Below are 25204 nucleotides of genomic sequence, written 5' to 3' on the forward strand. Positions count from 1 at the left end.
TTTACTTTACTGCCAATGGAGTGTAGTAACTCCAGGAGTTCGGACAGAAGCTCAATGTGCTCTTCCTTTGTGTCTGTCTGCAGTAGTAGATCGTCTACATACTGTACCAGACATTCGGGGCGAGAAAATTTTGCTAGTCCATTTGCCAGTTGTCGGTGGAAAATGTAGGGGGAGTTGTGGAAGCCTTGTGGCAGGCATGTCCACGTGTACTGCTGAGCTCGGAAAGTGAAGGCAAATTTGTACTGGCACGCCTTTGCCAATGGAATGGACCAGAACCCATTACTGACGTCCAAAACCGTGAAATATCGGGCATGGAGTCCCTGTTTGAGCATGGTCTCGGGACTTGTTGCAACGGTGGGGGCTGTTGCGGGGGTGACTTTATTGAGTTCCCGATAATCAATGGTCAAGCGCCATGATCCGTCGGGTTTCCTCACTGGCCAAATCGGGGCATTATTAGTTGAGGCTACCGATCTTAGGACGTCCTGCTCTAATGAGCTTTCTATTACCTTTGAGATTTCTCCCTCTGCCTCTTGGGGAAATCCATACTGTTTTGGGGGTCTAGGGTCCAGTCCGGTTATCTGTACGGAACCGGTCATCCGTCCACAGTCGTGTTTGTGGGTTGCAAATGCTGCCCTGTTCTTTTGCAGGACTGCCCTAACCTGTCGGTCCGTGCTGAGTGTGGTGGGGTTGAACCAAAACTCGCCTACGGCGCTGATTTTGTTCATGTAGACCCCTATATTGAGTGTTGCGGGGGCTCTAGCACATTTCGCCATCTTCCAGACACACTGGTTGACTGGATCGAAGGAGAGGTGGTGTGAGTTCATAAAATCGATCCCTAAAATGTGCTCTGCTGGTGGGGGCAGGTCGACTAACACTACGGGGTGTTTTGTATTAATATTACCGATCTGGATGGGTACAGGGGTCGTGATATGCCCCTGTTGTGAGTGGCCTGTGAAGCCGCTGAGGGTGATAGTGGATGTGGTGGGCCACGTGTCCTTACCAAGGGTGGAGGAATTTAAGGTTGTGCGGGACCCTCCTGTGTCCCAGAGAAACTCGATCGGCTGTCCCCTAACCTTTACTGCGACTACGGGTCGTCCTGACCTATCCCAAAGGGTATCGCAGACCCAGCTGGGGGAGCCTATACACCGTCATGCCGTTCCGGTCGCGTCTGTCTGATCGGGCTGGGCGCTAACGCTATGTATGGGCTCTGCCTTTTTCTTATTGGGAGTGCCTGTTTGTTGGGCTCTCTGTGGTTTCTTAGGGCCATTGCATTCCTTAGCAAAATGTCCCAAGTATCTGCAATTGTAGCACTCTTGCGGTTTGGGATTGTGGAGAGTGGTTCTTACTTACTGCCTGCATGTCTGCGGCGGCTTGGTTTTCCTCGGGGGTTCTAGTGGCTGATTTACTGTGAGCCGTTGTTCCCAAACGTGGGAAAATCTCTTGACCACCCACTTCTCATTATGAGCCTCCTCCGAGGGGTCATAATTGCTACAGGCATTCTGTCCTGCTTCCGTGGCATGGGAGATAAGGGTGCGGGTCCACTTGGCCATATTGTCTGCGGACAAATGGGCGCGATCTACGTTGCCGAAAACGGCTTCAAAATGAATCCACAAGCGTCCTGCGAACGCTGTGGGGTGTTCAGACTTTTTCTGTCCGCATTTATTCAGACCGTCTACGGGGTCGCCCCGGTTGTACCCGATCGCATCCAGGATCGCGGTATGCATTTCTGCAAGGGTGCCTCCTCCTACATTCTGTGGGTCGGGAAGGGCTGCTGCGACCGATGGGTCTAAGCTGAGGACCGTGAGCTTTAACTGCTCTTTCTCATCCAGGCCATACATGGTCGCCTGGTGTTTGACGGTGGCAAAGAAATGGTGTGGGTCTGAAGCGGGGAGGAACGGTGTGATTTTGGCACACGCGTCCCGTAATTGGGTCACTGTGAGGGGGGTGGAATATAAGACGTCCGCCGCGTCTGCTGTGGCGGTGCGGTGGGTTGTTACAGGGTTCATGGGAGCCTGTATTATCTGTTGTGTGGGGGGTGGGGGTGCTTTCCTCCTTTGGGGTTTTTCCTGCGCACATGCTCCCTGAACATATCTCTGCGCTGTCTCTTGCAATTCTTCCCAATCAGGGCCGTCTTCCTGTTCTAAACTTTCCCCAAAGGTTTCTTGAAATCCCTTTTGGACAGAAAGCAGTGCTTTCAAGTCTGCAATCTGCTTTCGGCACTTAGCATGGTCTAAAGTACTCTGCCTTTGTTCCGTTGTTGTGGCGTGGAGTGCTCTCAAGGCTGCCTTGAGATCACTGCATTGTTTCTGGAGCTTCTCTAACTGGTTTTCTGTTTCTTTCTTTACCAGGACTGCACGCTGCAGGTCCTGATAAGCCTTCTCATATTGTGACTGGAAACTACTCAAGTGCGCCAGACAAGATTGGTGACCCCGTTTGGCGTCAGCCACCTCTTCGTCTTTTGTTACTAATTTCCCTTTCAATTCCTGGCTCTCTTTCTCAATTTCACATATCGGTTTTACTTATCCGATGTACGCCTTCTATTTCCTTGCGGAGCGTCCTGGCGACCTCCTCTGTGCCTCGTAATTGTGCCAGACAGGACACTATTGCCATCGGCTTGCGCGCTTTTGCTAAACTCTTTCTGTGAATCTCACTCAGGTTCTCCCACCAAGTATGCCCTATACTTCCAGGACCTGAGTCGTCGTTACAGCAGAAATCCTTCCACACGGGCCATCCTTTGCCCTGCAGAATTTTGCGGATTTCCACTTCCCAAACGGGACACTGTCCCGCTCCTACGCTGCTGACTGGTGCGACAGCAAAATCTTCGGGGTTCATGAGGCGCTGCATCGCTTGCATTGCCTGCATGGCTCTCTCTTATCTGCTCGTTACGTTCGAATTTGGAACAGGGGGTTAAGGTGGTGTGGTAGATGCGGGTACGGCTTGCGCTAATTTCCGAAATATGAACTGCCGACAGTTTTGACGCAACAAAAATCTATCAGTTGTGCCTTATAACCCTGTTAGTTACGCATGCATATACACACTTCCGAATTGTGAATTATTAACCAGAACCGCTTGAAAACTTGTGGGTTTTTTTTTTTTGTTTCCGATTGGATTCTAATTCAAAATGTTGGGGTTCTCCCGGAGTGGTTTTCCACTTCTATGTCGGGTCCCGGCGGGATGTCGCCAATTATGTTGCTCTTTCTAGCTTTAGTCTATTTGCTCTGTTTAGGTCATCTTTGCTCATGAGTCGCCAGGCATCTTTATGATACCGCCACGTGGTTCAAGTTCAGGTTATGATTAATAACACAGCACACTGCTTAATTAGTAAGGATTAAAACAACGGTCATTTATTATATACAACAAGCAATATTAATAGCCTAATACTACTATTTATATAATAAACCTATCACTACTGGCCAATACTTAACTTAGGAAGAGCCCACCAGGTCAGGGAAACGAATGGCTTGTCCAATCAAATCTGGCCCGCGGGATTCAAAAGGCTGCTACAGGTCGGTGGCTAGGTGTCTCTACCGGATAGCGATCGTTGGATTCAAACTTACGATACACGGTGGCTGGTCTTGCGAAGGTCTCGAGCAGGCGCAGATGAGAGAGAGCGAGATCTTAACTTGGACCTTCACTTTTATAGGGCCCAGGGGCTTCCCGCCTCCCGGGGCGGCCCTTGACCCTGAATCCCAAGTGATTGGATCTGTCCCCAATCTCTGGGGTCGATGTGTCCAATGGTGAGGCGATTCCTCAATCGGGGGGTGGTCGCTCACCTGTCTTTGTTTCGGCCACTGCAGGCGCCGACAGGTCTGGCCCGGTATTCAATTGCTAAAATGTTGCAATTGTTCCCGGGAATAGCCGATTTAGCTGTGGATGTCTGAGTAGATTAGGTGTAAACAGTCCTGAATGAAACTGCGGATACCTGGGTTGATGGGCTGTTGATAGCCCTGAGTATCGATCTGGGCTACGTTCCCCGAGCTGAAGCTGCAAACCTGTCTGCAGCTGCCTGCTTGTGGCTTTTTGGCTGCTTTTCCCAGCAGTCTTTCGGGTTAGCCGTTTTAAACTGGGTTTTGGCCAGATTAATCGGAACGCAGCCATTTTACATGGCTACATATTCCAGCGATAATACCACTGTGCCACTGCCTCCCCGAGAGTACAGAGTATTTTGTGTTAATTTAGTTTAGCTCCAGTTTTGGAAATTGGGGATGTAATAAATTCGGAGATTTCTAGTTCCTAATGTGCTGAATGGTCAGTTTTAGATGCGTTTCGCCTTGCCATTTTGACTCATTTTCTATGTGATGGCCATGATTTGCATTGCTCCTAGATATGCAAAGAATGCAATGTAGTTATAATGTTTTTGTTTTGTTCGTAACGTTGATAAAGAACTTGGAAATGTTTCACGTTTTGCCCACTTGAATATCCTATGAAAGAGATTTCAATTGGGGATTTAAATTCTAATGATTTTCAGTTGGCAGTGACACAAGGGTCCTTTATTTTTATAATTTAGAGTACCCAATTCATTTTTTCCAATTAAGGGGAAATTTAGCGTGGCCAATTCACCAGCCTGCACATCTTTGGATTGTGGGGGCAAAACCCACGCAAACACGGGGAAAATGTGCAAACTCGACAAGGTCAGTGACCCAGAGCCAGGATCGAACCTGGGACCTCGGCACCGTGAGGCAGTAGTGCTAACCACTGCGCCACCGTGCTGCCTACACAAGGGTTCTTGATGCTGACCTCTACCGTCGCTGAGTGTTCTGGCAATCTGGTGAGGGACCTGCTTTTGCCATGTAAATTGATTTGTAGCATTCTTTCATGGGGCTTCCCAGCGTGGAGCTGCAAATATGAAAATGAAAAAATGGAATGAAATGAAAATCACTTATTGTCACAAGTAGGCTTCAAATGAAGTTACTGTGAAAAGCCCCTAGTCGCCACATTCTGGCGCCTGTTCGGGGAGGCTGGTATGGGAATTGAACCGTGCTGCTGGCCTGCCTTGGTCTGCTTTCAAAGCCAGCGATTTAGCCCTGTGCTAAACCAGCCCCTTATATAATCAGGCTCTCTGAGCCAATTTCAGGTGCAGCTAGGAAATGAAAAACATTAAAGACAAATCGTTTTTTAAACGGAACAAATTAAAGATTGAAGCAAAGCTAAAATATGTTTTTTAAAAACTATTAAAAATTTAGCTTTAATGGAGACATAAATAGAAAATTATCTTTTCAGGGCCAAATTGTTTGTTCAGCAATATTTATTACTCATTGCCATTAAAGGGATTTAAAAAAATTATTTTATGGTATATGAGCATCATTGACAAGGCCAGCATTTGTTGCTCAACTTAATTCCTCGAGAACCACCACCTTGAACCACTACAGTCCATTTGATGTATGTACACCTACTGTGCTGTAAGAAAGGGAATTCCAAGATTTGACCCAGCGGCAGTAAAGGAAGGGTGATACAATTCCAAGTCAGCATGATGTGCAGCTTGGTCCCCTTATCTAAGAAAAGTTATACTGGCACTGGAGGCAGTCCAGAGGAGGTTCACTAGGTTGATCCTGGGTATGGAGGGATTTTCTTCTGGGGAGAGGTTGAGTTGGTTGGGTTTGTACTAATTGGAGTTTAGAAGAATGAGGCACGACCTTACTGAGACATATAGGATTCTCAAGGGGCTTGACAAGGTTGATGCTGAGAGGTTAGTTTCCCCTTGTGGGAGAGTTTAGGACCAAAGGGCAAAATCTTAGTAAGGGGTCGCCCATTTAAGTCAATGAGAATAGTGAACCTGTGGAATTCTTTACTGCAGAGGGCTGTGGAGGCTCGGTCATTAAGTATGTTCAAGGCTAAGATAGACAGATTTTTAATCAGTAAGGGAATCAAGGTTAAGGGGATATGGCGAGAAAGTGGAGTTGAGGATTATATCAGATCAGTCATGATCTTATTGAATGGAGGAGCAGACTCGAGGGACGATTGGCCTACATCTGCTCCTATGTCTTATGATTTAAAGGAGATTCCAAGGAGTCGGTGTTGGGACCCTTGCTTTTTCTGATATACATTAATGACCTAGATCTTAGCGTGCAGTACACATTTTCAGAGTTTGATACAAAAGTGGAAGCATTGTGAACTGAGGAAGATGTTATTGAACTTCAAAAGGGCAAAGAGGCTGGTGGAATAGGTGGTCAAATGACAGATAAAATTTAATACAGAGACATGTGAAAGGATTTCTTTTGATAGAATACAGAGAGATGATATAAAACAAAGGATACAATTCTAAAGGGAGTGCAGAAACAGAAGAACTTGGGTATGCATTTGCAAAAATCATTGAATGTGGCAAGACTGGTTGAGAGCATGCTTAATAAAGCAGACAACATCCAAGGCATCATTAATAGGAGTTTACAAGCAAGGAAGTTATGTCAGACTTGTGTGGACACTGCTTCGGCCTTAACTGGAGTATTGTATCCAGTTTTGTGCATTGTACTTTAGGAAAAATGTGATGCCATTAGGGAGCAAGATTCAGGATAATGGTTCCAGGGATGAGGAGCTTCAGTTATGCAAATGGATTCGAGAAGTTGGGACCTTTTTCCTTGGAGAAGAAAAGATTGAGAGGATTGAGGTGTTCATAATCATGAGATATCTGGACAGAGTAAATACGGAAAATAATGTTCCCGTTGGTGGAAGTATCAAGCAAAACAGGGCACAGATTTAAGGTACAGTAATATCAAAAAAAGCAATGGCGACATGAGGTAAATCTTTTTCATGCAGTGAGTGATTCGAGTCTGGAATGTGCTTTGAGTGTGCGGTGGATGTAAGTTCAATTGCTTTGGAAGAATGAATTTGATTGTTATCTGAGAAAGAAGAATATGCAGGGCTGGGGGGGGGGGGGGGGTGGGGGGGGGGTGGGGGTGGGGGGGGTTGTGGGGGGGGTGGGGTGGGGGGGGGTGGGGGGGGGGGTGGGGGTGGGGGGGGTTGTGGGGGGGGTGGGGTGGGGCGGGGGTGGGGGGGGCGGGATGGGGTGGGGGGGGTGCAGGTGGGGAGTCTTCTTAGGCAGATGCTCCTGAAGAAAGCCGACTGGGCTGAATGGCCTCTGCTGCAACTATTCTGTAATTTGAATAGTGATGAGAGCAAAATAGGGGAAGTTTCCACGGCAAGTGATTGTGTTTTGGTTGTTGCGGGTGCGGCGGGTGAATGGTAGGGGGGGGAAAAAGGAGGTGAGGCTGATGCACAGCTCAGTCTGGTGAAGCAGTGAGTTGCAGACCATGACTGCAAGGATTTCTGCATTAATCTGTCCAAGAGCTAAATCCTGATTTTGTGTACAGTTTCAGAGGAGTGATGATGGTGAATACTAATAGTTCTCTCTCAAAAAAGCACAGAATCTGGGCTAATATATTTTTCAATTTTATTGTAGATTTCAATTCACTAATCAGTGGATTTATTAAAGCTTTTGCAATTACTAAATCCTTTTCACCAAATACATGTCCCAAGATCAAATTGTTCCAGAAAACTGTTAGTTTAACTTGCCAATTTGAGCTTAATTGATATTGGAATGAAAAGTTACCATATACAGATATAATTTGAAAAGGGACTGATCTTCATTTCTGTTACAACCAGTGTATCAATAATACTTGTGGATCGTAGAATGCTTTCAGCAGGTAGTAAATAATGTTTTTTGAATGGAGTAGCTAATTGTGTGAACCTTTGAATTAGATATCTTTGGGCTGTTCTGATGTAATGTAATTAATCCTACAGGTGCAAGTTTCTTCACTGGTGTCAAACAATTTCAATCAAAGACTATTCATTGTTGCAAATTGATATTTTTAATAATATTGCATTTTGCCCAAATCAAGGATGCTAAAGAATGTTCTCTTTTCTTGCAGGCTTCGTGCATTGTCAAGTGGTGGGAGTATTACCTCCCCTCCCCTCTCGCCAGCATTGCCAAAGTATAAATTAGCGGATTACCGTTATGGAAGAGAAGAAATGCTAGCACTTTATGTAAAGGATCTCAAGGTATATCTTAGCAAGACTTCAGAGATTGAATGGTGATTGTTAGGATTGAAATAATTGGAACAGATTCTTCTGATAGAATTGATCAGAAGCATTCTCAATTATTTTTGTGACATAGTAGTCCAGAATTGAGCATATGAACAAGGAGCAGGAGTAAGCCTCTTGAACCTGCTCTGCCATTTATTAAGATCATGGCTAATCTGATAGTAACCTCATCTGCTTCCCGCCTACCCCCAATAACTTATCACTGCTTTGCTTACCAAGAATCTATTCACCTCTGCACAAAAATATTTGAATACTCTGCTTCCGCCACCTTTTCAGGAAGAGAGTTCCAAAAACTCACGACTCTCTGAGAGAATGAAATGTCGCTTCATCTCCATTCTAAAAGGGCGGCCACTTATTTTTAAACAGTGATCCCTAGTTTTAGATTCGCCGACAAGAGGAAACATCCTCTCTATATCCACCTTGTTAAGACCCCTCAGAATCTTATTTGTTTCAATTAAGTCGCCTTTTACTCTCCTGAACTCTAGCGACACAAGCCTAACCTGCCCAACAATATTAAGACAACCCGCCCATCCCAGGTATTCGTCTGATAAACCTTCTCTGAATGGCTTCCAATGCATATATGTCCTTCCTGAAATAAGGTGTCCAATACTGCACACTACTCCAGATGTGGTCTCACTAGTGCTCTAAAACGGAAACATAACCTCCCTATTTTTGTACGGATTTCCACTTGCGATAAATGATTACATTATGTTAATTTTCCTAATTACCTGTTGAAACTGCATACTAAGCTTTTGTGATTCATGCAGTAAGACATCTAGATCCCTCTACATTCCAAAGCTCTGCAATCTCTCACCACTTAGATAACATGCTTCACTTTTATTCTTCCTGGCAAAATTTCCCACTTTCCCACATGATACTCCCATTTGCCAGATTTTTGCTCACTTGGGTAATCTATCTTATAGCATTTTGTAGCCTTCTTATGTCCTCTTCACAACTTTGTCGTCAAATTTGGCAACCATCCCAGCCTTCATCCAAGTCATTTCTATAAATCGTAGTCAGTCCCAGCACTGAACCCTGTGGCACACGACTCATTACATCTTGCCAACCTGAAAAAGACCCATTCATGCCTACTCTCTGCTTCCTGTTAGCCAGCTAAGCTTCTATCCATGCCAATATGTTAACCCCAAATCATGAGCGTTTCCCCCCACAATAACCTTTGATGTACTTCATCAAATACTTTCTGGAAATCTAAGTACAGTACATCCACGGGTTCTCCTTTATCTACAGCACATGTTACTTCCTCAAAGAACTTCAATAAGTTAGTTAAATGTAATTTTCCCTATCGCAACTGCTTATTGACTCGGCCTGATTACTTTTAACTTATCCAGGTTCCCTGCTATAGCCTCTTTAATAATAGTGTCTTACATTTTCTGTACAACAGATATTAAGCTAACTGGCTTGTTTCCCACTTTCCGTCTCACTCCCTTTCTGAATAATGGAGTTACTTCAATTATCTTCCCAATCTAATGGGACCGTCCCCAAATCTAGTGAGTTGTTGAAAATTAAAACCAATGCATCAACTATCTAATTCGCCACTTTTTTAATGCGCTAGGATGAAGTCCATCAGAACACCAGGCACTTGTCAGCTCGCAGCTCCAACAAATTACTTACTTCCCTCGAGATTATAATTTTCTTGAGCTCCTCCCTCCCTTTTATTTCCTGATTTACAGCCATTTCAGGAATGTTACTTGTATCCTTTGTATTGAAGACTGATGCAAAATATCTGTTCAATTCATCTGCCATTTCCTTGTTTCCCATTATTATTTCTTCTATAGGACCAGCACTCACTTTGTTAACTTGTTTCTTTTTAAAATATTTATAGAAACTCTTCCTATCTATTTTACATGTTTGGCTGACTTTCTCTCCTTATTAATCTTTTAGTCATCTTTTGCTGTTTCTTCTATTTTGTCCAATCTTCTGACCTTCCATCTATCTTTGCGCAATTATATGTTTTTTCTTTTAAGTTTAATGCTATCTTTAACCTTTCTAGTTAATCGTGGATGATGTGTCCATCTCTTGGACTTTTCGTTTTAATGTATCTTTTCTGTGTATTTTAAAATGTCCTGTTAAATATTTGCCACTATTTCTGTTGACCTATTCCTTAACCTAATTTGACAAATCACTGCTTTCATGCCCTCATAATTGCCCTTATTTAAGTTTATAAAGATAATCTCTGTCCTATTCTTCTTTCCCTCAAACTGAATATAAAGTTCAATCATATTATGGTCATTGCTATCTAGGGATGCCTTTGCCATGAGATCATTAATTAATCCCACCTTGTTGCACAATGTCAGATCTAGTATAGCCTGCTCTCTGATTGGCTCCAGAACATGCTGTTGTAAGAAACCATCCTGGAAACATTGTGTGAACCCCTTACCCAGGAACCATCAAAGACATCTGTGAATGTGTTCCTCAGTGATATTTTCTGCTTGCTTACTTCTATTAATTCATTCATTAAAAAAATGTTTTTAGAAGAATCAAAGGGGGATTGTGGGGAAATATTAAAACCAAATTTTGGCCAGGTGGCTTTTTCAGTCTATCTGTAGATAAAAATCCCCCATGATTATCACAGTTCCTGTCTGACAAGCTCCCATTATTTCATTCTTTATGCTGCACCCTACCATATGGTTATTATTAGGGGGCCTCTGCAGGATCTCTTATAATAAGAGACAGGGCCGGGTAGTTTGAGCTTATTGCAAAACTTGGTTAGTATATTTTCAGATACAAACAAAAGAAACAAAAGCCCAGCAGGGCAAAATAAAGAGAACAGTGGAAAGAGAACAAAGAAGAGAAAGAGCACCACGTGCACCGAGATTTTTATCTGCATGTTCTGGTACCGCCCACCTCTCTGCCCCTAATTGGCTTATAAGTTTTGACTTGTGACTTCTGAATGGTGTTCTATACCATCACTCACTGGTATCTAACTTACTGGCTGTACACATTTGCAATCTGGATCCTGAAAGGCTGGTGTAGCATTTCACCTTTATCACCACCAAACTGCAAATGTATAATCTGAACTTGACTCAGATCAATATAAGCTTGTATTTCATCTGCAACCCAACTAATTCTTTATTTGACTTTCCCACAGTTACAAAATTTTCAAAATTTGTCTTTAATATTTCCCCACATTTCCCTCCTTTGATCTTTGGAAAGAATTTAAGTAACGATTGAAACAATAAATACAAGCAAGCGGAAAATATAGCCGAGGAGCACATTTGCAGATGCCTTTGATGGTCCCTTTGTTTAGGAATAGCCTTCAACACGAATGGGCAAGCCGATAAACTGTTGCAATTCTTTTTTTAAATAAATTTGGAGTACCCAATTCATTTTTTCCAATTAAAGGGCAATTTAGTGTGGCCAATCCACCTAGCCTGCACATCTTTGGGTTGTGGGGGCAAGACCCACGCAAGCACGGGGAGAATGTGCAAACTCCACACGGACAGTGATCCAGAGCCAGGATCGAACCTGGGACCTTGGCACCGCTAATCCATTGCGCCACCGTGCTGCCCTCAATTCTTTAAATATAGGAAGCTTATTAGGCAAGAGGGGATAACAGGTAGTTCTGAAAGGGATAATCTTAGCTGGGGCTTTGGTTAATTGTTCACAGAAAAAGCAAGCAACGGATACAATAAAATGGTTAAACATGTTGGCAAATAAGGATTGTCCTTTTAAAAGATAGAAGTTTTAATGGCTTTCAGGCAACTTCCCCATCTGAGGGCCACTGTGTCCAGTTTTCCTGAATAGTATCCAGTAAGTCTCTGCTGATCCCCATGTTCTTGTGCCAGTATTGCTGTCATGTACCCTTCTTTCTCATGGACAAGCAAGGTAAATGGCTTCCCATTGTCGGGGATTCCCAGAGCTGGTGGCAAATACAAGGCCTTTTCTAGATTCGTGAAGGCCTCTAGTCCTTCTCCCGTGAGGGCAATGGCTTCTTTGGATTTTCGCTTCCCCGTTTAAAGATCATTCAATGGCTAAACCAGCTGTGTGTAGGAGTCAATCCAATTTTGTTTACACAAACTCAAAGTGGATCTGAGTTCTTGGATAGCTGTGGGTTGTTTGGCGCCTGAATGGCTGTGGTCATATCCTGGATAAGTTCTCTCTTTTCTTCCGATATCTTTTGTCCCAGGTACACAACCTCTTGTTGGGCAAGTTGTGCTTTGGCAATGCTGGCTTTGTGTCCTCTCAGGTGGAGGTGGTCCAGCATGGTACATAGATCTTGTTCGTGTTGATCTTCTGTGTTGGAATGCCAACAGAATGTCACCCACATACTGGATAACCATGGAAAGCATGTTCGGTAACTCTTTCACATGGCTTTGTAAGGCCATGTAATATACCATAGGGCTGTTGTGAAAACCCTGTGGTAGTTGTGTCCAGGTGTATTCTGGTTGTTGAACGGTAAAGGCGAGCCATTGTCGAACCTTGGGTGCCAATGGCACCGACCAAAATCCATTTGCCATATCTATTACCGAAAAACACATGTTCTGGCATTAGAGCATTAAAAATGATGGAGGGGTCAGCCACCAAAGGTCAATAAACTGGTTGGCCTTCCTGTAATCGGCGGTCAGACGCCAAGTCCCATTGGATTTTCATACTGGCCATTCTGTTAGAGGAACTATGTGTTTTTACCAGCACACCTTGCTCCTCTAGTTGTTGGATGACTGGCAAGGTGCCAACATTAGGGGTTGGGCTGATGGGGTACTGTTTGGTGCACGGTGAGTCGATCCCATTAAACAATGCCGGTTCCAGCTGGAGTAGGCCGCAATCATTCTTATCTTTGACCCATATTGGGTGTTCTTCCAACTTGTCCTCCTTTAGGCTTCTGATAGTCCACGTTATCTGGCCATCTTCAAAACACAACGAGGAATTCAATTGAACCAGGCCATCAAAGCCCAGACGGGCTTGTCCCACTGGGCATACCCAGATTGGTGTGGTCAATTTGTGTGGGCCAAATCCTATGAGTTGAGTTCTTCTGATTGCCAAAACCTGGCTCCCAGCCCTGTGGACAATTGGCACCCTGTCATCTAAATGTAAAGAGTTTTTGTATCGTAGGGACAAACCTATAAATTCGGCTCCTGTACCCAGGAGACAGTCTAAATCTTGATCGCCCTCTCATAATGATTTAAAATCCATATCCTCGCTGTTGGATCAGTGCCAGGTGAGGTGCTGGGAGATTGAGGGCAGGCGCCCCTAGTTTTTTGCAACCTCCAGCAACTCCTATTGCTGTGGTGTAAGTTGCTTGAATTTGTCCAAGAGGTCGACGCCACCAGAGGATGTCCCTGGTTCGTGTGTCGGGCTGTTTTGCTGACGTCCTTTTTGTTGTCCTTTTTCTTTGCACCTCTTCGTCCAGTGGCCTTCTTTTCTGCAGTGGTAACACTTTCCAGATTGATTTTCTTGGCTGTTGTAATTGCTAGGATCCTTGGATTTCCATCCTGCCTGCATGGTTCGGAGTTTAGCTCCCATATCCGGGTCTAATTGGTTACGTCGATCCACTAATGCTGTAAAGGTTGTTTCTCTGGTCTCCCACCGGGGCAGAGCATCTTTGCCAATCCTGGCTTTAATCCAGCGACGAAGGCAGCGTTCATAGGTCTGAAAGTGCTGTCCATATCGTCGGGTCCCTGATTGTTCATTCCCGAGTGTTCCAGCCAGACAGATCGGAATCGTTCGTCATACTCTCAACACTTCCTCCACCCCTTTTTTGCGGCAAGCCGCGATCTTTCCCCAGTCCTGTTTGCTGGACTGAAAACCTGTAGCCAGTGCTTGAACGCAGCCCATTCTGCCCCTAATTGCTGCTCCTCGTCCCTAAGGGGAACTCTGACCTCTTTATTTAATTTCTTCCCATCTTGCCTAGGTACCTTTACCATCCAGATCCGTCCCACGGTGGAGATTCTAAATGCCCTTTAAGTGTTCCCATATTTTCATTCCGCCTTTCATTCCAATATTTCCCGGATCGGCTGGGACGTGGTGAAAATACTGGGCGTATTTAGCTTTAATTGTTTTCTTGCCATTCGGCAGTAGTTTCTTCTGATTTTTTAACCCATTTTTTCTTCAGAGGATTGAGCCACGGCGAGGATGGTTCCTCCTTTGAACTTTCTCTGCTAGAGTCGCTAAAGGACTCAGACTCGGTTTCTAGACTGGCTTTGTGTAACTGTGTTTTTCGCTGTTCCGCTTCTATGTCGTCTAGGCAAGGGTTTAAATGGGACGATTTACTCGCGGGGAATCCAAGGGTGTCTCTGACCTTTTTGGTGGTTTCTGGTTCTTTGTGCAATTGTTTCTTAAGTTCTTTGATTTCGGACTTGATTTCTATTTCTTCGGCTTCTAACTTTTCCGATGTAAATTTTTCCTTTTTTAACTTTTTGCTTACTGCCTTCAGCTGTTCTTTCGCAATGGTCAGTGCACGGTAATGTTGGGATTAACTCGTAATTTCGTTTCACTGCCGAACCTGGCCCATAACAACTAGGGACCATTTGGTTAATTTCTTTGTTTCATACGGGTCGTTTCCCCCCCAGACCCTTTTGATATCTTTCATGGACCATTGTCCTTTAGAGGTACCATACATTTCCTCAATCTCGGTACAGGTTTTGGATAAGTCAAATTGTTACTCTGTATATTCTTTTGATTGCTGAATGATCTCGTCTATGGAAATGCCCGGCAGGGCGTGCCCGCCTTTGACTCTGGTAGGCAACTGTTTGTCATTTTCCTCTACCATAATACCAATTATTTTTGGTTTAGACTTGAGCTGTGAGGCTTTTCAGCCAGGCCTGTATATCTATCCTATATACCTCTGAAATCCAGACGTCTGTTAGCAACTTGAGCTGACTACTGTACCGGAGAAGTTTGAGGTCGCGTAAGAGGGTTACCGAGTCTAAACAACGGCTGTTGGCATTTTTTAATGAAGAGGTGTTCTTACCTCCAGGACCCATTTTAGCTCCATTGTCCAGATCTTCAGTTCCTTTTTCCTTTAGCGACCCTGCTTGCAGTGCCAAATTGTAGGAAATCTCATTTTTCTAATAAGAGACTGGGTCCGGTGATGGTTGGAGATTGAGTTTATTGGAAAACTCGGTTAGTACACTTTCAAATAGCAACAAAAGCCCAGCCGGGCAAAAGAAAGAGAACAACGGAAAGAGAACAAAGAAGAGAAAGAGCACCACATGCACCAAGCTTTTTACCTGCACTTTCTGGTACCACCCACCTATCTGCTCCTAAGTGGCTTACAAGATTTGAATTGTGACTTCTGAATGTGACTTCTAATATTTCACTATTATCACCGGCAACTACAAACGTATAATCCGACCTTGACTCCGAATAGTATAAGCTTGTATTTCATCAAAACCCAACTAATTCCTTATTTGATTTTCCCACAGTTACAATATTTTCAAAACTTGGTTTTAATATTTCACCACAGCCTCCCACAAGCCGTTACCAGTTCTCCTCTCTACCCAAACTGTTTCTACATCCTGGTTTTCCTGAACTTGGGTCATCCCTCCCTATTGTGCAAATAGCATAATTACCTAACTATGCCATCCCTCCACCTTTTACTCGCTTCCTGTCATTCCTGAATATTCCATACCAGTAATATTCTGGTCCCAATCCATGTCCTGCGGCCGTGTCTCTAATGGTTATCAAATTGTACTTATTTATTTCTGTGAGCTCTATTTCTCAGCTCGCCTGTTTTGTTTTGAATGCTTTATGCATTTATATACAGAGCCTTTGGCTTCATCCTTTTATTATTTTTATAACCTAGTCTCATTTGTTGATTTACTGATAAGATTTATACTCTGTTCTATCCTGTCATAGTCCATTTTGCGTTTCCCGTAATAATGCCTTTCTTTTTTGACTGGTCTCTACTCCTTGATTTCCCACATCTTCCCAAATTTGATCCCTTGCCTCCACTAAGTTTAAAACCCCCTATACTGCAGGACAACCAACACAGTCACCTGGGCTCATGCTCTTTGCTACAGAAAATGGTGTCTATCTCTCTGATTATACTGTCCCCTACCACCACTGCATTCCAAGTAACTCCTCCCGTTTTAATGAATGGCTTCCTGTACCATGCTGCCATGGCCAGTTAGTTCATCCACCCTGCAGCTTCCACTTGCATTCAAACAAGCTGGAAAAACCTCAAAACCCATTGTATAATTGAGCGAATTGAGGCTCCTGAATTTTTGCCCTCTTTACCTACTGTCCCCAACCACTAATCAAATCAGAAGACAGTAATCTAAGGGGTGTGACTGCCTCCTGGAATAAAGTGTCCAGGTAACCTCCCCAGACAGTTGGTCTGGATAGGGCATGTGATTGACGCAGGCTTTGAGGACCAAAGGGCCTGTTCCTGTGCTGTATTGAACTTTGTTCTTGATGTGCCACACTGTCTGCAACCTGGATCCAACTCAATGACTCTGAGCCAAAGTTTCTGCAGATGCACACATTTATTGCAGATGTGTTTCCCTGGACCACACTGGTATCCATACTGCAAATGCAGCCCATCACCTGCCCTGTTATTTCCAATATGTTTGTTAATTAGTAATTGCTAATTAATTAATTTATATTTAATAAAGCTTACACCTCCCAATAGATTTTGGCATTGTCAATAAACTTTACAATGCTTATAAAACAGTACTTTCAATTCTGACAAAACTTACAGTTTTTAAAACTTGTTATTGATTTACCTGCTCCTGTTTCATCAACATAGCAATCAAATACTGGAGGCCCTTCGCCGAACTCCCCAGTCAGCACACTTTACTTCTTGCAGTAAACGTTATGTAAAGCACATCTTTCCCCAATGCACTGAATTCCCACTTTGAACCAAATATTTCATTTTCAAATATACTCGCTCGGTCTCTGTCTCACTCATGGCAAAGTCTCCCCCCACTGAACACGTGCCTGTTACTGAAGAGCAGTGATAATTCTGTGGAACATCTGAGCATATGTTCTTTAGGGAGGGGGATCTTACATTTTTGGAATACGTAGCTTCCCTTTGGGCTTTGGGAATTAATTAATTGGCTTGGATGCGTATGTAAATAACAATTGGGGTACCAGCTTTTTTGCTTAAAACTGCAAGAAACAAAAGAAATTCTTGACCTTTATGATGCAAGTTTGCGAACAATATTAGACCAAATTTGTGCTACAGGTTGTGCTATACGTTAATCTATCTGAAGATCCCAAACTCTAAATCAGCGCTGAAGCCTAAATTCTTTCTTCCCCCTCACCCCTATTTTGCAGTTAATTTACATGCATTCCGCGATCCAGTTATCTGGTGAGTTGCTGAAGAAAATGGGTTAGATTTGGAATAATGAACTTGTTCGCTGGTTGCATTCTTCCCAAGCTGCTAATTGGCTAGTAGAAGCAACGACAAATATGTGCAGTGTTTTAAAATGTGTTTTATGAATGTATTATAATCAAAAGACTTGTGTAGAATAATAATACTAAATCACTACCTAATTTGAGACATTTGACCACAAAAGTTCTGATTCTCTGTTAATCTAGTTTTAACCTTCACTTTTTAAAACCTGTGGATTGATGCACAATAAGTAACTGTGCTGGCTGAACTCTTTTGTTTTGTCTGCGATCCTTTGTACAAGACAGACATTTCAAGAGTACTGTTACTATTTCACTGTTTGACCACTTGAATTCTATTTTGTAATCTAGATTCCAGTAGATCTAACTGATAAGGAGTTTCTTCCTATTTTACAAGAGGAACCCCTGCCACCTTTAGCACTTGTACCTTTTACGGAAGAAGAGCAGGTGAGTGACAGTAATGGTGTTACAAATGCATATCTTGTTTTAAAGGGAAGGGACTTTTTTTTTTGTATTCCCCTGTTCAACTTTGCAGTCTTGCAAACACTTTACAAAGTTCATAGAACTTCTAAAGATAGTGTACAGTTAATTTAGCAGCTCCAGTATTACTCTGTTTATCCTGGATTATCACTCACCTAATAAAGGACCTACGCTCCGAAAGCTAGTGATTCCAGATAAACCTATTGGACTTCAACCTGGTGTTGTAAGACTTCTTACTGTATCCTGGATTTTGTTAGTTACCCAAATATTAAGTAACCTGTTGGGTCTGTTTATATAAACAAACAGAATGGAAGAAAGATGATTGATGAGAACAAAGCTGCATATTGCACTGGTGCTGATAGAAACCTGATGGACCTACTTATAGTATAGAAGTAAATATTTTCTCAAATATATCTTTACTATTACTTTTGTGGTCATTTCAGTTAAAGTAACCAAGTGACGAGGCAGAAATCAGAATCTGTAAATTAATTTCCTTCCTAACCCCATAACTGTTTGAATGTTGGATGTAACATCAGTTTGTAACCTTGTCAAAAGTATGTTCTGCACATTTACAGTGAATTGTATCTCCTGCCTCTGTAAAAGTGCTCAGAAATTGACACCCAGAATGAATCTACATTTGTTAAATGCAATTTGAGAAAAAAAAGATTTCTTTGGAATTGTCTCAGGTTTATTTCACCTGGATTAATTATAGCTTTAGGTAGTGATTGTGTCACTGATCGGAATTAAAATCTGTTCTTTAGTTCATTGAATATGAACGACTGAGTTACTAATCGTAGAAACTTTGTAACTTGACGTATTGGTTAGACTTGGGACATTTCTTAGGTGAATAAGACTCGGCAAAAGTAATAAACTTGGAAGTTTTTCAGATGTAGTTTCTACATTTTATTGTTTTCACGATTGCTGTGCAATTAACTGGTTTACTTTTATTCCTTGTTTAAACCCATCAGAGAAATTTTTCTATGTCTGTAAATAGTACAGCTGTCCTAAGATTAATGGGACGAGGTGGAGGAACAGTGGTTGGGGTGCCAAGAGGTAGAAGTTCCTCAAGAGGTCGAGGTAAGCATAAGAAGTTTAAAATGTCCTATATATGGGTGTGTCACTTGATGGACTCAACAATTTAAAAAGATCAATGCCAGTGTGTAATAGAAAAAGTGTTGGCAATATTCATCAGAACTGTAAGATTCATATTCAACTTGAAGCATTTACTATTCACAGTTGCTGTCATTACATATTTCCAACACTTTGGATGCTGGAAATCTGAAATAGAAACAGTATTTTGCTTTAATTTAGTTGCTTTAGTGAGTAGTAATGATTTCAGTCAGAAAGGAATTGACCACAAGTTTGTTTCCATTAAAAGCCTTTGGGTGTAATGTAAAACTTTTTTTGTTTTTCTACTTTGATACCCAGTATTGACATCAAATACTCCAGGTGAGGTACAGCATGGGCCAGATGCAAAGTAAAGGATCATGTACAACATATATATGGGCCAGGACTATAAGAGGTAGACATTTTATTTCCTGCTGAGTGGAATATGGTATTTATTCTAATGTGAACAAGCAGCCAAATCTGGACTACTTTCCTATGAATTTCAATAGTTTAAAAATTGATGTGAGAAAGCACATGGAAAAGCATTTTACATGAGTAGTTAGAATTTAGAATGTTCCGCTTAGTAGGGTGGTGGATACAGAAAATATATTGCAAGGATATGGGGGGAAAAGTGGGACTAACTACATCTCCATAAGAGCTGTGTAATTTCAATAGGCTGAATAGCCTCTTCCTGTACTGTACCATTCTTTATTTCTTAACCGCCCATGGTATCTCATTGTCAGATTATTTTGAACCATCAGATTATTCTGAACCATCAGCTGCAGAAGTAAAAGCCTGAGGGTGCTACACTGATCCAACAAAATTGCACGAAGTATAAAATAGGACATAACCGAGTCCACCACAGATGACAGGTCCTAATAACTAGTGCGCCCACGGTAGCACAGTGCATCACGGCACCAGGGACCTGGGTTCAATTTCCGGCTTGGGTCACTGTGCTGAATCTGCATGGTCTCCCTGTGTCTGCGTTGGTGCCCACTGGGTGCTACGATTTCCTCCCACAAATCCTGAAAGATGTGCTGTTGGGTAAATTGGACATTCTGAATTCTCCCTCAGTGAATCCGAACAGGTGCCGGAGTGTGGCGACTGGGGGATTTTCATAGTAACTTAATTGTAGTGTTAATGTCAGTCTACTTGATATACTAATAAAGAGTATTATTATAATTATTATTATTCATGGAATAAATACATTACTTCTCATTCAAGAATGCAACAAATTTCTTGTGCAGCATAGTCATTACTTCTCCCTTAGAACATAGAACATTACAGCGCAGTACAGGCCCTTCGGCCCTCGATGTTGCGCCGACCTGTGAAACCACTCTAAAGCCCATCTACACTATTCCCTAACCGTCCATATGTCTATCCAATGACCATTTGAATGCCCTTAGTGTTGGCGAGTCCACTACTGTTGCAGGCAGGGCATTCCACGCCCTTACTACTCTCTGAGTAAAGAACCTACCTCTGACATCTGTCCTATATCTATCGCCCCTCAATTTAAAGTTGTGTCCCCTCGTGCTAGACATCACCATCCGAGGAAAAAGGCTCTCGCTGTCCACCCTATCTAATCCTCTGATCATCTAGTATGCCTCTATTAAGTCACCTCTTAACCTTCTCTCTAACGAAAACAGCCTCAAGTCCCTCAGCCTTCCCTCATAAGAACTCTTCAACGAAGTAGGCCTGGACTTTGTGGTGGTAATGATGGTGAAATTGTTTATGATTATTACTGCACTGAAACTAACAGCAATTTGGAAATCTACATATAGAATAAAGTGGAAATCCAAAAGTTCTTGTCCATTTTCTATGCATCTCCGGAGATTGTGAAGTTGGCATTCAGCACCTGGAGAGACAGCAAGGAAATTACTGAAAATTTTCACTTTTATGCTGTTGGGCTGTAAAAACCCTTGAAAGAGCTGCACTTTGTTGAATGGAAATCTAAGTACACCAAGGGCGGAATTTACCAGCTGTTCACGCCGGCGTATGGGTTTCCAGGCGACGAGAGGTGCAGTCAACAGGGAGTTCCGTTGACGAGGGCGGGATGGGAAAATCCCGCTGGTGGGCCGCCTCCGCCACCGAAAAACACGCGTTGAGTTGGTCAGTAAATCCCACCCCACATCTGCAGGTTTTCCTTTATCTACTTTGCTTGTTATTTCCTCAAAAAACTTTAATAAATTAGTTTAAACACAATTTCTTTTTCATAATGCCATGCTTAATCAAATTATGATATTCCATGTATCCTATAACTTAATAATGGATTCTAACATTTTTCCATCGGCTATCTGGCCTATAGTTTTCTGAATTTTGTCTCCTTCCACCATCTTTCTGGAAGAAAGTGTTATTTCAGCTCTTTTACAATCCACTCGATTTCTTCTAGAATATAAGGAATTTTGGAAAATTACAACCAATGCAATTGCTATATTTACAGCCACTTCCTTTAAGACCCTAGGTTACAGGCCATCTGGCCCTGGAGACTTGTCAGCCGTTGGTTCTAATAATTTTCTCAGGTGATGATGGTTATTTTAAGTTCCTCCCTTTCATCACTGTGGTCATCCATGACTTTTATGCCTTTAGATTTGACCTTCCATATTTGACTGGCCTCCCACATTCTAAAAGTTGTAAACATACAACTCGCCCAAAATTCTGCCTTTGCTCTAACTCTCACAAAATATAATATAAAATGCACACAATCTCACCAAGAGCCCCATTAATTGTAAACTCACTGACCTACATTGACTTCCGGTTTAGCAACATTTTAATTCTTAAAAGATTGTTCAAAGTTGTTCCTCACTATCAGCGTAACTTCATCCAGCCCTAAACTTGAGATATCAGCATCCCCCCAATTCTGACCACTTGAGCATTGTTGATTTTGATCAGTTAATCGTTGGTGGACTTAACATCAGGAATTCTCTAATCCTCTATCTTTTCCTCCTTAATAATGCTTCTGAAAACTTGCTTTTTTGATCAGTTTAGGCCATCTGTCCTAATATCTTATTTCCATGTGGCCCCTGTCAGTTTTTTTTATGGTGCCCCTGTGAAGTGCCCTGGTATATTATTGTTATGTTAAAGGATTGTATAAATCCAAGTTACAGGTAGTGGTTCACCTCTCCCTATATGAACAAAAGATCTGTTTTATTTCTGGTTATTTCTGCTGTAATCTCATACATTGTTAATTTAGTGCCTCTTGAATTTAATTTCTGAATCATAGTGCAGTCTGAATCATGATTAAAATGGGCAGCTGCTTACATTAGCTAAAAGGTTTATACAAACATCAGTTTGTATAAACGCACATGTAAAGGTGCAGATTAAAGTGTCTGAAGTGTCTTGTTTATTTTAGATAGAAACAGCTGCTTATTCACCAGGATTCCTTGATCATAGTCTTGATTCTAAACAGGACTTAAAATATAAAAGCTGCTGATTTTTGTTGGTCTAAATGTACTTTTTTAATATACTGAGATGCCATTCAAGAAAATCAAAAAGCAACTCTTGAATCGGTTTCGTATGAAAGTAGAAAACTCTGGTTGACAGCAAATGTCTTCAGTTTGACATTGCTTACATGTGCCATGATGCTGCCAATTTTTTAAAGGAGTAATACGTGAAATGCTCTTTAAAAAAAATCCAATAGTTTCTGAAATTTACCTTGCATTCTGAGTTTGTGTGTAAAAATTGAATGTGTTCATTTCTGCCATAAGCTTAATGTAGTTGATCTGCATCTTGTCTGCAAAAGTGATGAATAGAAGGTGAAACAGGGGAGTATGAGGATTAAATGGGTTAAAATTATTTTTAATTAATATTGCTGAATAATACTGATTATTGTGTGTAGCAGGCTTATTTATTTAGTATGATTAAGGCTATGTTGATCTTTATGATCTGTTAACTGTCGCAATTTACTTTCCATGTTTTTTTCTGATCAATACATGTTAGTTCACTATTCTTACCGCTAGTGCTACAACTAAGACATCTTTTCAGCATGTTCTTATCATTACCTGTTTTGCAATGTCCCCTCATGTCAGATTGCTTCCACTGCAAGGTCTGTTCCACAATGTTCTCATCATTTTCTATTAAAACATAAATGCAAGGATAGGCCTGATCATTTGTGGTATCCTGGAGTACCTTGAATGTATCTGCACAGATAAACTTGATTGAGAGATGTTTCCTCATGCAATGAAGTTAGAGGACATTAAAGGTGATACAAGGTTATATAGAGTAATGAGAGGAAAGCCTAAGGGCAAATGAGACACAATCAAGAAAAATGGAGGTACTGGCAGAAAAAATCACTAGATGGTCTGCCCCCCACTCTCAGTAAAATTAAAACAATTTTGTCTTCCTGTTCTTAAAAAGTCTGTTACCATTTGCTTATAATAGCAGGTATATTATAAACTATGTACATGCAGTATTATTGCCAGGTCACTAGGTGTCGTCATTTGAATGATTTACCAAATGAACAAGACTTAATTCACGTTGAAAGGCTGCTATTGCTATGCCTGTCCACAAAGATTTTAATGTTATTTTTTAAAATGCTGTAGATATTAATATTAACTACATGCATGTCAGTATAGGCTTAGTGGTTCACTCACCTCAATTCAGAACGTTGTGGGTTCAAGCCTTACTCTTGAGACTTAAAAAAAAAAGAATGTCATTACAAACGTGTATCAAAAACGTTACAGCGCATAAACACCCCAGGAAACATGCTTCCCAACAAAAGGGGGCTTTCCCCCCCTTTTCACCCCCCCCCCCTCAAACACGAACATCTCCCACCTTGCCTCAAAAACCTCTGCTGAGCCCCTTAGCTCATACTTTATCTTTGCCAGCCGCAGGAAGATGTACAGGCCATCCAACCAAGCCGCTACCCCCAGTGGCGATGCCGACCGCCACTCCAGTAAGATTTCTCGCCGGGCAATCAGAGAGGCGAATGCCACGACATTGACCTTCCTCCTATCCATGAGCTCTGGCTTTTCTGCCACCAAAGGATCCGGGTCCTCCACCTCCCCCACTGTCCTTGGTAGGACCGCGAACACTTCCATCCAGAATCTCTTCAACCTTTTACAACGCCAGAACATATGCGCATGATTCACTGGCCACTGCTCACACCTCTCAGACTCATCTGCCACCCCCTGGAAGGAGCCATTGTAGCAGGGCCCTCCTGACCCTTGGCACCTTCCATGCCCGTACAATAATAATCGTGTCCATCTTCCGGACTTTTGGTATAAAGGTGGGGAGGGGAGTGTGTGAAAAATAAACAGGAACCTCGGCAGAATATTCATTTTTACCTCTTGGACCCTCCCAGCAATGTATGTATCTCAGCTCTTAAGATCTTATCTGGCCTCCTCCACCAGCTTCGTTAAGTTCCATTTGTGGAGCATTGTCCATTGCCTCATTACCTGAATCCCCAAATGCCTGAACCTTATCCTAACCACCTTAAATGGCATCCCCCCCCCCCCCCCCCCTAAATCGGCTCGCCGTCCCATCTCATTTACCGGGAACACTTCACTTTTCCCTACATTCAGCTAATACCCCAAGAACTCCCCAAACCCCCCCAACAGGCCCATGATCCTTCCCATAGTTACCAGTGGGTCTGAAACATGCAACAATAGGTCGTTGGCAAAGAGCAACATCCGATGCTCCCTCTGTCCCCATATAATCCTCTGCCGAACCCTTGAGCCATCGCCAACGGCTCTATGGCCAGTGCAAACAAAAACGTCGACAGCAGTTTTCCAACAATTTTTGACACAACGCCCCCCCCCCCCCCATAACAGAAGATAAAAGAAACGCAAACACAACAATTAAACATTGTACAAAACATTTACATTGGGTTTCCCCATGTACAATAGCCCCCCATATGACATTTAAAGGTACTCGTAGGGAAGGCCCCCCCCCCCCACCCCCCCCTCCTCCTAGGGTTGATGCTGCTGCTGACCTTCTAACGCTCCGCGAGATAGTCTAGGAACGGTTGCCACCGCTTGTAGAACCTCTGCACAGACCCTCGTAAGGCAAACTTTATCCTCTCCAGCTTAATGAACTCTGCCATGTCATTTGTCCAGGCTTCCACACTGGGGGGGCTTCGCGTCCTTCCATAATAACAAGATCCTCCACCGGGCTATCAGGGACGCAAAGGCCAGGATACCGGCCTCTTTCGCCTCCTGCACTCCCGGCTCGTCCGTTACCCCAAATAATGCCAACCCCCAACTCGCCTTGACCTGGACTTTCACCACCTTGGACATAGTCCTCGCAAGACCCCTCCAAAACCCCTCCAGTGCCG

General features: G+C 42.8%; 1 protein-coding gene across 4 annotated transcripts in view; it reads left to right on the forward strand.

Moving 5' to 3' along the window:
• gigyf2 (GRB10 interacting GYF protein 2) overlaps nucleotides 1–25204 on the forward strand; it is a 261643-nt gene that overhangs the window by 33780 nt on the left and 202659 nt on the right. For all 4 annotated transcript variants that reach the window (XM_072474612.1, XM_072474615.1, XM_072474614.1 and 1 more), the window contains 3 exons: nucleotides 7863–7992; nucleotides 17698–17793; nucleotides 18795–18903. In XM_072474612.1, the coding sequence (XP_072330713.1) occupies nucleotides 7863–7992; nucleotides 17698–17793; nucleotides 18795–18903 (335 nt within the window). The remainder of the gene's footprint in view (nucleotides 1–7862; nucleotides 7993–17697; nucleotides 17794–18794; nucleotides 18904–25204) is intronic.

This window comes from Scyliorhinus torazame, chromosome 14 (genome assembly GCF_047496885.1).
Source record: "Scyliorhinus torazame isolate Kashiwa2021f chromosome 14, sScyTor2.1, whole genome shotgun sequence".
Classification (NCBI taxonomy): Eukaryota; Metazoa; Chordata; class Chondrichthyes; order Carcharhiniformes; family Scyliorhinidae; genus Scyliorhinus; species Scyliorhinus torazame.